A 13,118-nucleotide genomic window follows, 5' to 3' on the forward strand; every position below is an offset into this window, starting at 1 on the left:
CGTACCAAAGGTGCTCGCTGGGACTTCTAGTTCTACAGTACCTCGGGGAGGGAGGGAGGGAATGTTTCCCCACCAGACTAAGTTGCAGATTGCCAACACAGCTTCCGCCTCAGAAAAGTGACATTTGTGCTGCTGTGTAACCTGCTATGCTAGCACGCTGGGCAGATATTGTGGAAGGCTGACGCCGTATACATATATGGCTGGGATGGAGCCGTCTGTAGGCATACATTGTAGGGTAATAGAATATTAGCTGCGTGCAGTGGCGGCCATTTTTCTGTAGCCCCCTCTGCACAGCCTAGCTTAGTTGACAGGGGGGCCGGGAACATGTGACGGGGCGTTGCTCTGCTATAGGTGAAAATTTGGCGGGAACATTAGTGCTGACTGTGTCTCCTCTCCATCACCATGCCGCTCGCTCCTGTGTGCACCTCTCCCGCCAAACGGCCCAAAGAAGACGATGTGAGAGAGAGGAGCGGCCCGGTGCTGAGATTCGCCAAGCTGTCAGAGAATGCCTACACACCCACCAGAGGATCCGCCCGGGCTGCGGGATATGATCTGTACAGGTAATTGTTCCCAGCACGGTTTTATACGCTGACCCTTCATGCTGTGTTATAGGGTTAGTTCACCTTCAAAATATATTTCACAGTGCAGTATTATTGAGCTTCCTTAAAATGACATATCTTTAGTGTGGCGTCTGCAAAGCATGGCTGAAATAGGAGCATGCAGAGCAATGTGTGCCATCCAGTATATACGATAGGACAGAAGGTCCATTGGACACATCCCTGTCATCACAGGAACCAGCGCTCTCCCTTGTCCACAAATCAGCTACATTTTCCTTGCGGACAAGGGGGAGGGTGGGCTGTGTGTGTGTGTGTGTGTGTGAATGAGGGGGCTGTGTGTGTGTGAATGAGGGGGCTGTGTGTGTGTGAATGAGGGGAGGGCGGGCTGTGTGTGTGTGAATGAGGGGAGGGCGGGCTGTGTGTGTGTGTGAATGAGGGGAGGGCGGGCTGTGTGTGTGTGAATGAAGGGAGGGCGGGCTGTGTGTGAATGAGGGGAGTTACCAGCACTCGATGTGTGCAAGAAGTAAAGCACTTTTTATTAAATCGATGCATGTGACGATCTAATAAAAAGTGCTCCTTGCACATGTCAAGTGCTGTTGACTTCTATTTTGGACTGTATCTGACACGGTGCCATCCGTGTTGTCACTTCGAGGTCTGTATGCTGTATGGAGTGCACGTGATTTCGTATTAGGGAATGAGGGAGGGCGGGCGGCACGCGCGTGTGAATGAGGGGCGGGCTGTGCACAGTGATTCCAATGATTTTACATAGGGCTAGTTAACACCATTTCATTCAGTTCCAGAGCTTTCAAAAAAGTTCAGCAACACGCTTTTTTTTGCGCACCTGAATGCATGTAAAAATAATTTTTACCGAAATGTGTCAAAAACATGCATAATGATGTATGTGGTAACACATCCGAAACACTCAGATTATGATGTGAACAAGCCCACAAACATGCTGATTAGCTGTGACCAGAAATGCCAGGTCATGGATGCATGCTGTATGTGCGTTCTGTTCACATGTTACAGCTCAGATGAGCTTTGTGCACACTGCATTCAGCAGAGACTCTAGTGATTCTCACCGGTTGCTGCCTGTGTGAATGTTGCCATAGTTTTACTCTGCAGACAATTGAGAAGCCTGTGAAACCATGTCATATAGAAGTTCAGTGATTCAATGCAGTGCCCATGTCTCTCACATATCATTTGGTTTGTTTTCTCTCCATACTACAGTGCCTATGAATACGTAATTGGTCCACATGACAAAGCTATTGTCAAAACTGACATCCAGATCTGTGTTCCAAGAGGATGCTATGGCCGAGTTGGTGAGTCGGTGGATTATATCTAATAAGTGCCATTCCCAGCTACCATAATCCTGTTGTATTTTAAAGGCATTAGAAGAAGTTTACAGTGTTGATACTTGTAATGTAACTGCTTAAAATGTCCTCCTATTAGTAGTCTAGACCTGCGCAGCAGATATCCGGATGACTGGTAGTTACATGTAGAGTAAGCCTGTGAGGCGTTGTACACTGCTCATGGTTTAGGTACTGGGAGCTGGAAAGGAAGTGGTTAGGCAGCCCATGTGAGAGAGAGCACGTGGAGCGTCTTGCAGAGTGATGACGCCCAGTCACAATCTGCTGAGCTGGCAGGTGACACAGAAAGCTGCAGTTTGTAATGCGGAATCTTCCTTTAAAAAAAAAAAAATATATATATACACACACACTCACTCACTCACTCACCCCATTGTGAGTTTAGAAATGCTGCAGCCCCAATTATAGCCATCCATATTGGAGAGCAGTCCATTGTGTGAGCGAGCCTTATCACATCCTCATAGATATGACTGAATGTGCATGTTTATATCAACGCTGGGGGAAGCACAACCAAACACCTGCAACGGCTTATCTCAGGACTATAGCGGTCGTGATTTGACTAAAAATCTCCTATATGGAAAATGTAATAATAATATGTTTGGGTACAGTTTTCATGTTTTTAATTTTCTGAGAGCATGTGAATAAATATAAAGGTGTGTTGTAGTTCTCAGCTTGTGAGACGGTGAAAAAAGGCTCAAGGCAATTTTTTTTCTATGTGTTCCATTCACACCACAATGCGGGTATGATGGATGCAGCACTGCAGACATGCAATGTATGATTATGTGCGGAGTGCCGCTTACAAATGCAGCCACTAACACCCTGTCATTTACTTCAGTGTGTACAGCAGCTGCATCTGAACGGGACATCTGGGATTTCTGCAGCAGGATTTTGTAGACTTCTGCTTCAGGAATGCCAGATCGCCTGTGTAAACGGAGCCCAAAACTGCAGCTGCTTAACCTCAAGCCCAACATAAGTGTGTTTTGTATGTGCAATCTCTGCCATGGTAAACCTCTAAAAGTACTTTAATTGTGAGAACAAAGCGATAGATTGCATTTCCCCCTACTGTTACATGGTATGTCTTTTCTTGTTGTAGTTCTCATTGCTATGGTTAAGTAATATATTCTGTGAGAATTGCTTTAATTAGTTGTTTTTTTTCCTCTTTCCCTAACTCAGCTCCACGATCTGGATTAGCTGCCAAGCACTTCATTGATGTTGGAGGTATGTATAGAGAAAGGGATATTAGTGGAGGTCAAAGGAAACTGAACCTATTATCGAATGTCATATAGATTGTTAAATACATTCATGTACAAAAATTGGGGTATTAGGTGTTAAGGGAAAAGCAATTTAAAGTGTGTGTGTGTGTTGCATTGCTTAAGAGTCACTATTAACTCTCAAGCAACCAGAAACTACAGTTATCCGGTACCTACCGATCCCCGTGGGTGCTGGATAGCTGGGAGTTTAGTGTGTATGAATGTGTGTTTATATATACTGTTTGTAACACTTACATGCGCTGGGGTAAGGTAATCACTAGGGATGCACTGATGCCGTTTTCTTTTAAGATTGAGTACATGTTCCCATACTTTTCCTTAAGTACTCGCCGATACCTTTTTATTTTATTGTCATGTGACAGTTTTTCTAAAACAATACAGACTAATGATTTTAGAAAAGTGGTGGAGCGCCAGAGCCCAGTCACATCTGCAACCGATGCGAGCCTGGTAGCTCTGCCACTGATGCCAAGCTGTAGAGCAGCATTTCTCAACCTGTGTGCCGCGACCCAGTGGGGGGTTGAATGGTGATTTGCCAGGGGTCGCCCAGCAGCTTGCGGCCGCCCGGGATAGAAACCCTTTCTCCCGGAAAGGTTTACTCTGCTGCATGGACGCGATGAGGGACGCAAGGTAAGTCTATGGACGCGTGCACGCGCATGCAGACACCGCTGGATCGGAGGGACAGAGCAGTCAGCGCTGGATCAGAGGGCCGCCGCACCGCTGGAGAAGGCTGAAAACATCAGGAAAGAAGAGGAAGATCGGAAAAAGAGGCATAGTTTAAGGTAAGTGCTAACATTAACGTGGGGGGAGGGAATTTTTTTTTTTTTTGCCTTTTAATGTCACTTTAAGGAACCCTTTTCTGCACAAGCATAAGAAAGTATTGAGGTCCAGGACTTCCTTCCCAAGTTGTTCTTTGTTCTACACCTTAACCAGGATGTTGTTCTTTTGTCCGGCTCCAGTTCACCAACAGGAAATTTCCCTCCATTGTTTGACTATCGTTTGGACTGTGCTTCAGGCTGTGCAAATCTATCTTTTAGCTTCCTTAAGAAAGGCTTGTTTCCGTTCTGGTGTAAGGTCTTTTAGATAGCTCTTTAAGCAGTGCGCAGTTTCACTTTACTTTTGGGCCTGTTAGCCGTTGTTCTTTGTTGCCCACTGCTCATTTGGTTGCTTTTGGAAGTTGTGAACGGTTAAAGAAGAACTCCAGGAAAATGTCCAACTTACCCTTGAAGTTGTACTACCCCTGCACATCAAGGGTTAAGTGCTCATTTTGTTTATGGGACTCAAAGCAGCTTTATTTACTTATCCTCAGTCCACTGGCTCCCTCCGGGCTGCTAGACTGGATCTGCAGCCTCCTCTCCCCTGTGCTCTGGCGGTCTGCTGCCATCATCACGTCTTATACAGGTCCATTGAAAAGCCAGAGCAGATGGGGAGAGAGGTGAGTGCTAATCACTAAAACTGCTTAATTAGCCAAGAGGGTAGCCCCACAGCAAGGATTTGTTTGTGATTTTCCTGGACTTCTTTTAAGGCTTCCTGTGTCCCTCGATGGACTAAGAAGAAAATTGTATTTTTGTACGCCTTAAAAAAAAATTCTTAGCCCAATGAAGGACACTATTCCTGCCCCTCTGTTTACGATCATGCTCTTAGCACAGCTTTGCTACAAAACTGGGGCATGCTTGTAGTAGGGGGTTATACCCAGGGTTCACCTACAGCAGGGGCGCCCACAATTTTTCGTCTGGAGATCTACTTTTCAAATGACGAGCTCAATGAGATCTACCAACAAAAAAACACCTGCATTCAGTAGCGCGGGAGGGGGCGTGGCGGTGCATTGAAGTCAATGGCACCGCAGCCAGGCCCCTTGCCCACAGTGCGATCGCCGGAACCCAGGCAAATTAGTGCCTGCGTTCCAGTCCAGTGTGATCCGCAAAAATGCTGCAAGCACTATGTTTGCCGATCGCACTGGACTGGAATGCAGGCAGTGATGCCTGCGTTCCGGGTGCGGGTGATCGCCCTGTGGGTGGGGGACATGGCTGCGGTGTCATTGACTCCAATGCACTGTATCGCATAGTAAACTCCCTCCTGCGTTCTGAAGTCAATGGCACACCAGCCATGCCCCCCTTCCCAGCCGCAGTGTGTTCGCGTGCACCAGAACGCGGCACAAAAATCCTTGCGTTCTGGCCCAGTGCGATCGGAAAAAAATACTGCATGCACTATCGTTTCTGATCGCACTGGTTTGCGATATCTGGTGACTTCAATTCACCGCCACGGTCCCTCCCAGCCGAGAACGCAGGGGTTTACCATGTGATACAGTGCGTTCCAGCTAACCGCGCTGGAACGTACTGTACTGTAACTCGTGTGAACAAACCCTAAACACCATCCTAAAACATTGCATTCACGATACATGCGGCAGGTATTGACCGCTATAGACAGGACGGGAGAGCCGAATGTGTCGGATGCTTTAGCATCTGACATATTCAGGTAAACAGAGCGCGGGACCGGGAGTCGACCCGCGATCTACCAGCGATAGCTTTGCGATCGACTGGTAGATCGCGATTGACCTTGTGGGCACCCCTGACCTACAGCTTTGTGGACTCAAGATAGATGCATAGATTCCAAGAAAAAGGTTTTACTGGGAGTACAAAAATCCTATTTTGAAACCCATTTTATATTAAAAATGATATTACTGGTTAGTTTACAATGAATCCTAGTATGAGGGACACGGCTTCCACCCCACTGTATAATTCTCTTATTACTGTTTGCTACTAAACTGAGGCATGCTGGTAGTAGGAGATGGTTATACCCGGGACTGGCCTACAGTTTTGTTTGCTAGTGTGCAATCCTTGTAGGCAGCAGTATAACCCGAAGGTTTCAGAAATGCTGACTTCAGACCCTGTTTCTAAGCTTTCTCCCCCACTCCTATTTGTCTTTAAAAGTCTCAAACCTCTAAACTTTCAGCTCTCATTTCCCATTGTGGTTTTGGATCTGGTAACAGTTTGAAATCTTGGACAACCAATATATCTGATGCTTACTTAAATGACCTATTCTGTGTTAGTACACCAGTTCATATTTCTCAATTCATTGTAAAAGTGAATTCTATGAATACGGTAGACACTTGTTTGCACTAAATTGAGCTTGATCCCAGGTTTGGAATAAAAAAAAGTCTCTAGATACTGGAAATCTTCAGATTTCTCATTGTTGTTTACATATTCTTTTTACTGTTAATATAATTCTCTTCTATGGTGCTTTTCCCTGAATTAAAGCTGAACTCCAGGTAGATCTAGAAGACACAAATAAATTAGGGCTGTGGAAATTAAAGATTGATTTCTCGATTTTAATAGTTAAACTTATCGATTGAGTAAACATTTTTTGATCGCTAATGAAAACACTCACCTCTCCGCCGGCGATCCAGTGACTTCACGGACATTGACGTCACCTGACTCCTTCCCCAAGTGGCTCCATCGGCTAACGAAGAGAAGGGGGAGATGACAGCTAGGGAAGGGGGAGGAGTTCCGGTGACGCCGATGTCCGTGACATCACCGGACTCCTCCCCCCTTCGTTAGCCGACAGAGCCACTTGGACCGGTTGAGTTTGCCCAAGAAACTTTCTGCATGAGATCCAGTGACGTCACGGACATCGACGTCACCGGACTCCTTCCCCCAGTGGCTCCGTCGGCTAACGAAGGGAAGGGGGGAGGAGCGTGGTGACAATGTCCGTGACGTCACCGGACTCCTCCCCCCCTTTGTTAGCCAACAGAGCCACTTGGGCTGGTGAGTTTGCCCAAGAAACTTTCTGCATGAGCACCAGCCAAGGCATTGGCCTATACACATAGAGCACAGCAATGAAGTAATAAAATGAACTAGGATCACACTAATCCAGCACGTTATTATTCTGAGTTGCCCCACTTAAGCAGCGGCCATATTGAGTGGGGCACGTGAGATTAATACCGTGCTGGATTAGTGTGATCCTAGTTCATTGTATTACTTCATTGCTGTGTTGTATGTGTATAGGCCAATGTAGTTGGATCTGTATGTGCGTTATAATTAATCGAAATGAATCGATTAAGAAACCTTTTAAAGAAACATTTTAATCATTACTAGCCCTAAAATAAATGCATCTGTATGTATTCATTTTTAAAGTGCTTCTTTAATCAAAACCTTTTTTTTTTTTAGTTTAGGATAGAGTGGGAAAGGATTGGAATCCCTGTCAGGTTTTATTATCCAGGGCTCTATTACAGAGATTTTCCTTCACATTGTTTTGGTGACAGTGTTTGCCAGACAGAAAGTTAGGGTAAAATCTGCAACAGGGAAAGAGATGAACATAAAACGTTGACCGAGTTTCTAGCCTTCACCTACTTAGATGTAAAAATGTTGGAGTTTTTTTTTTCTGTTTTGCTGTTTGTGAGATTCCTTCACCTTGTGTCTCATGAAAGGGTTCTCCCTAGGACTGAGTGAGTAAGAGGAAATCTCTCCAATAGAGCCCTAAAGAGCGGTAAAACATGACAGACATTCTAACCCTTCCCCACCCTATCCAAAGCTAAAAATATGTGCTTTGGATATAGATATCCCTTTACATTTTATATTATAAATGCAAGCAGAGTACTTGTGTTTGACCTGAAATCGCACTCATGCAGTTACCTGTACAGCTGAGCTCGGGCTGTATGAGAGAAGCAATACAATGAGCTAATCAGTTGTGCCCATACACTGCTCGATTCTCGAAATCCCGCGATCGTACGAGAATCGAGCAGTGTGAACGAAGACTTGCGACCGTTTCTACTGTACGGTCGCACGTCTTTTGTCTAAGGAGCACGCTAGAAAACCAGCCGAAAATCGTACGATTTTTCGGCTGGTTTGAACGGTGCTCGGGAGACAAATGCCGAACGGGCCTGTGTGCGCACGCACACACTGCCTGTTAAGCATTGCGGTCATCGGAAGCCCGCCCCTCGGGGGGGCGGGCTTGCGATGATCGAGAGTACGATCTGCCTGTCCAAGATGGCAGATCGTACGTTTTTTTAATTACTTTACAACCATCGCAAGACTAAGGTCTTGCGATGGTTGTAAAGTGTATGGGCACCTTGACATGCTCAGTGAAGGAGAGAAGCAGGTAGGTGATCTAATTGGTTTGCTGGTCTTCTTTTTACTGTCCATTCACAGGCTTGGGGAGAGACTAGACCTGTAAGTGATACTGAACAGTAGCAAAAGAATACCAAGCCTCTTGCCCTGCTAGACATGGTTGTGCTGTGTGGCAGAGCTCTGTTACCTGGAACGTCTGTAACCACAACAGCCACATTTTTTTGCTGTTTCAAGGGTAACCGTCTACACGGTTATGATTGCATACACAAAGCATGGCAATACTTCATTGGCAAAAAAGAATAGTTGCTGAAAAACTGAAGTGAATGACAGAGACTGATAAAGAGAAATAAATACTGTGACCAAACAATACCGTTCTACTGCAGCAAAAGTGAAAACCAAACGTAAGCTCCTTGCTGCCTTGAAACTTTGCGCATAATCGTTGTTTGGAGAAGGTGAAGTAGCATTGGGCTCATAGGACTTTACATTCTGCAGTTCTTTTCATATACTGTTATGATTATGCAGTAGCTGAACCTCTTGAAAACCATGTGACAAGTAATTGGTGGTCAGAAGTTCTAATTTCCTTTTCATATATTTTTCTAATATCATCCATGATGATGTGGATATTTTGCACATGGAATTAAATGTCCACAAAATACTTTGCTTCTTTTGTATTATGTGTATGTTGTATACAGTTTTTATTTCTGCTAGTCTAGAAATATTTTGTTTTCCAAAGATTTTGAATACTCTATAGAAATTACCACAATACAACATTGTGCTCCCTTCCACAGCTGGAAGGCGTAGGCAGCTTTTAGAGCCAAGAGACTGACACAGAAGGAGCTTGCTTCTGAGGGCCATCAAATTAACCTGCCAGCACCAGTGTGACTTTTTTCCACTGATGGCTGCAATGGGCTTTCCACCCATATTACACAATTTGAAATGTAATTCTGCATCGCAAAGGCAATTCAGCATAGATGTCTGGGCCTCCTGTTGTGAGGAGCACTTTTTTCCTCCAAGGAGATTATATTTTACTCTGGGTGTGTTCCTCTGTGATACATTTTCGTTATTTCATAGTGCATGCCTCATTTTAAGTTAACTCTTTTGCTTCCTTTTACGTTTAGCTGGAGTTATTGATGAAGACTACAGAGGAAATGTTGGTGTTGTGTTGTTTAATTTTGGCAATGAATCCTTTAAAGGTATGTAGAATTATTTGTTGTTCAAGAACCTCTTTAGCTTGGTACTGTATTCTACTAAAATCAGGAGTGGCTTCTCGCATTTGTATCTTGATTGTTTTTCCCTCTGGCTACACACACACATAGCAGCACAAGGTGGGCCTTGTTCTGTTCTAATATATTCAATGTTTTGTGTCAGGAACATGTAAAAAGTTGGACATCCCTTTATTGGATCTGGTCATTACATGTCTTAACAGACTTTGACTGTCCCTGTAGAGGATATCCTTGTGTTTTAAAAACCCTGTGAATAAAATGCTAGAAGCCCTTTCCAAAACCTTGGTCCTAGGACATCTTAGGCCTTTGTGTCTAGAAATTCTCTGCGTTCTCTAAATACTTGTAATAAGGTTAGGACTATGGCCACAATGTCTGTGGGTAACTTGTGCAGGCAGATCAGCTAGGTTGGGTTTTTAGGTTGTTAGCTCATTGATCCCCTCAAATGGGTGTGGGATTCCAAACTGCATGTCTCAGGCGCCCCCCCCTACATTTAGCCCTGCTGTGGGGCAGCCACCCAGATCACTTGTATAGAAGCCTGCTTGTCCACCCCCATGTGTCTGCCCCCTGGCCATTGTTTTTGGCATCCCACACTCGTCTGTGGGACCCACGACCACAGCAATGATTTCAGGTTGGAGAGTGTCCGTTCCCTAATTTGCTCTGTGTGATGAGTGAGGCAGGAGCTCTTATGTGATAGCAATAAAGTTAAGGAAAAAAGAGTAAAATAATAACAAATATTAAGAAATTAAGTTATAAAGTATAAAATAATAATAATTGACTAAGCCGGATTGGTGAAGCGTGTCAAAGGTATTATACACATGGGATGTTGTTTCACAGTATGCATTCCTTAAATCAATAAAAGTCGTTTTTAATTCATGGAGATCCATGGAAGTACGGCTTGTCTTTTGAGAAGAATGCACATGTTGGAGGTTGAGATGTGCCTATATTGCCTGCACCCGTGGTGATTGCTGATTGAGTGGCCTGGGAATTGGAGCAGTGGACTGTTTTTGTACTGTTAAAAAGTGAAATAAAAGTTAAAACCAATCCCGCTGCCCCACCATCTGCATGCAAATCCTGTGTGCGCGCTTAGCGCTGTCCCCATTCCACTGTGTGCCATGTTGTGGTAGCCGGGCAGCAGCGCTCTCCAACACACACAATGCGCATTAATGGGTAAGTTTACTTTCCCAGTTAATTTGGGAAAATGTAATTACCCGTTCAAATGTGGCCCTCTCTCAATCCCTCCCTGTTATACTTACCGATCGGTGCTTCCCCTCTGCTGGTAGTGCAGCCCTGCGCTATCAATTTTTAATTTTGCTTGCAAGTTGCAGTCAGGTGACCGCGCTGACCAATGAGAAGCACACTGTTTTTATTTTTTGTTTCATGGCAAGTAGATTGTCATGAGTAATAGTAAGTAGATGGGCCCCCGCTTTAGTCCTTGGACAAGTAATTTGAAATGAATCGCGTATTTCATGTCAGTTGGTTGTCAATGTTTTTAGAGCTGTGCAGAAAGGTAGTTTCTATATTGAGCTGACATCATTCCTAACCAGTATCTAACTACTGTATTTGTCTAAGCTAATCAATAGCACAGAATATCTTCATGCTATAATTAGTGTCTTAGTTTAATAACAGGATTAATACGTTATTTTCTCTTAGTTAATAAAGGAGACCGAGTGGCTCAACTGATCTGTGAAAGTATTCTGTACCCTGATCTGGAAGAGGTGAAGGTCAGTGCAATTATTTTACCCATCCTGAAAAGCAGATTTGTAGTGTGTATTTAAGAACCGGTATTATAGATCTGTAGATCTTCTTCTTTTAAATGATGTTTAGAATACAGAAATACTCAATATTATCATAGAAGAAATTCCAATTGCTATAATTAGAAGGCCTACTCATTTATTTGTGAGTTTCTTGTGATCATTTCAGCCAGATTTTTTGGGGTTCTCGCAGTGCTTCTGTGTGTGTTGTGTCCCGTTCTGTGCTATACAGCTTTCCTTTTATGACATTAGTGCTTCTGGATGAGTGCTATGGGTTCAGCAATGCCTATTTTTCTGGGCCTCTCCAAAGGGACAGTGCCAAATACTATAGGGATTTGGCAAATGGCCATCCATAGGCAGAATACATACCAACAATGACACCATTCCAAAGGTAGTTTGCATGCAAAATGTTTTTCATTGGAGTATACCTTAATTGTACACTGGTTTACATGCTTGCAAAACCATGGTGGCTAATGGGTATAGCCAGATATTTGTCATTGTTTGATGCTGAGGTAACCACTATTCAAGTGTAAGTCAACTCTGTTCAGAAGTGCTTGTCTCCTACATTTTATCTGGAGATTCTGCCAGTCACAGTACTTGTCAGTTGGGCTTCCTGTAGCAGCATGTGAACTCATTGCTTTGCAATATAGCAGCGGCAGCATCACCCTACGTTTCATGCTCCCACAGTGGGATAACAGGACACTGTGCTGTCGCACAACATGCCTGTAGTTTCTCCTTCGTGAAAGCATGCCATCCTACCATCAGTTTTGCATATGCTTCCTGCTCTTTCCTGTGATGTTTGATTGACAGCAGCTCTCGGAGGGTAACAAAGGAAATAGTGCCAAAGGTATCTGGTAGTTTTAGTAATCAGCAATCTCACCAGCAACTTAACTCCACCAGCAGACCGGCATAGACTGTAGAAATTAAATGGCGGTCACATGACCGCTGGGAAATAATGACTATGGCTCATTTTGTTTGGCGACATCCACTGTTTGCAGTACTGTATGTCAGTACTCCACCCGTTGTGGTTGTTAAACACATGATTCACATATACTTTGAGCAATCGCTTGTAGTTTTTATACTTGTCCTTTCTGTGTGACAGGATGCCTGCGATACATGTTTGGCATTGAAATCCTCATTTTATGTTCTGTTTACATTTTCACAGACCCTAGATGAGACGGAGCGAGGTGCTGGTGGCTTTGGATCGACTGGTCAAAAATGAATTTGCTGTTTAAAATGTTTTATGTACATACCATTGTCTGTTCATGGTTTTTAGCTATTTGTATTGAAATAAAAGGCCTTTTTGTATGCACGTTTCTGTTTTAAATCAATTCAATAATACCAAACTACATGGTAAACAGGGATCTTATAATACACTTTGCTGCAGTACTCATAGGCCTTTGCTTTATTACTTTGTGCTTCAGCTCAGCCACAATATAGCTGGCTAATACATATCCTTGGCAAGTTTCAAACAGTTTAATAGAATTGTACAATGGCACATACTATTAATTCAAGTGGCACTACCTAGGTGTTCCTCAAGGTGTGTTGCATCTGTATTCTGTCAACACTTAAAGGAGAACTATGAGGTGAGTGCTTTTCACTCATCCTCCTAGTTCTAGCTGACCTGTGACAATGAAACTGTCACAGGTCGGCTCAGTCGGCGGGTACAGCTGGCTCTGCCTCTAGGTAGGCAGAGCCAGCTGGGCGGATCCAGACATAATTGTCGGGGTCTGTTTCAGCTGTGGCGTCTCAGTATACCGCGTGCTGTAGCTCGCTATATACTGAGCTTAGGACGACGGGAGGACGCTAGTTTGTGTCCTCCCGTTACCCTAAGGAGAACTATGGGGAAAAACACTGACCCCATAGTTCTCCTTTTAATGGTTCAATGGTTT

At 44.2% G+C, this 13,118-nt stretch overlaps 1 protein-coding gene across 1 annotated transcript; it reads left to right on the top strand.

Annotated features, from left to right (window-relative positions):
* The first annotated feature begins 323 nt into the window (after nt 1-323).
* DUT (deoxyuridine triphosphatase) lies at nt 324-12,480 on the top strand. The gene is made up of 6 exons (XM_018571050.1): nt 324-560; nt 1,785-1,876; nt 3,095-3,139; nt 9,371-9,445; nt 11,126-11,196; nt 12,392-12,480. Exons 1-6 carry the CDS (start codon nt 403-405, stop codon nt 12,446-12,448), a joined length of 498 nt encoding a protein of 165 aa, XP_018426552.1. The 5' UTR covers nt 324-402; the 3' UTR covers nt 12,449-12,480.
* The last annotated feature ends 638 nt before the right edge of the window (nt 12,481-13,118 follow it).

Source organism: Nanorana parkeri, unplaced genomic scaffold (genome assembly GCF_000935625.1).
Source record: "Nanorana parkeri isolate BGI_ZX_2015 unplaced genomic scaffold, ASM93562v1 scaffold1661, whole genome shotgun sequence".
Taxonomy (NCBI): domain Eukaryota; kingdom Metazoa; phylum Chordata; class Amphibia; order Anura; family Dicroglossidae; genus Nanorana; species Nanorana parkeri.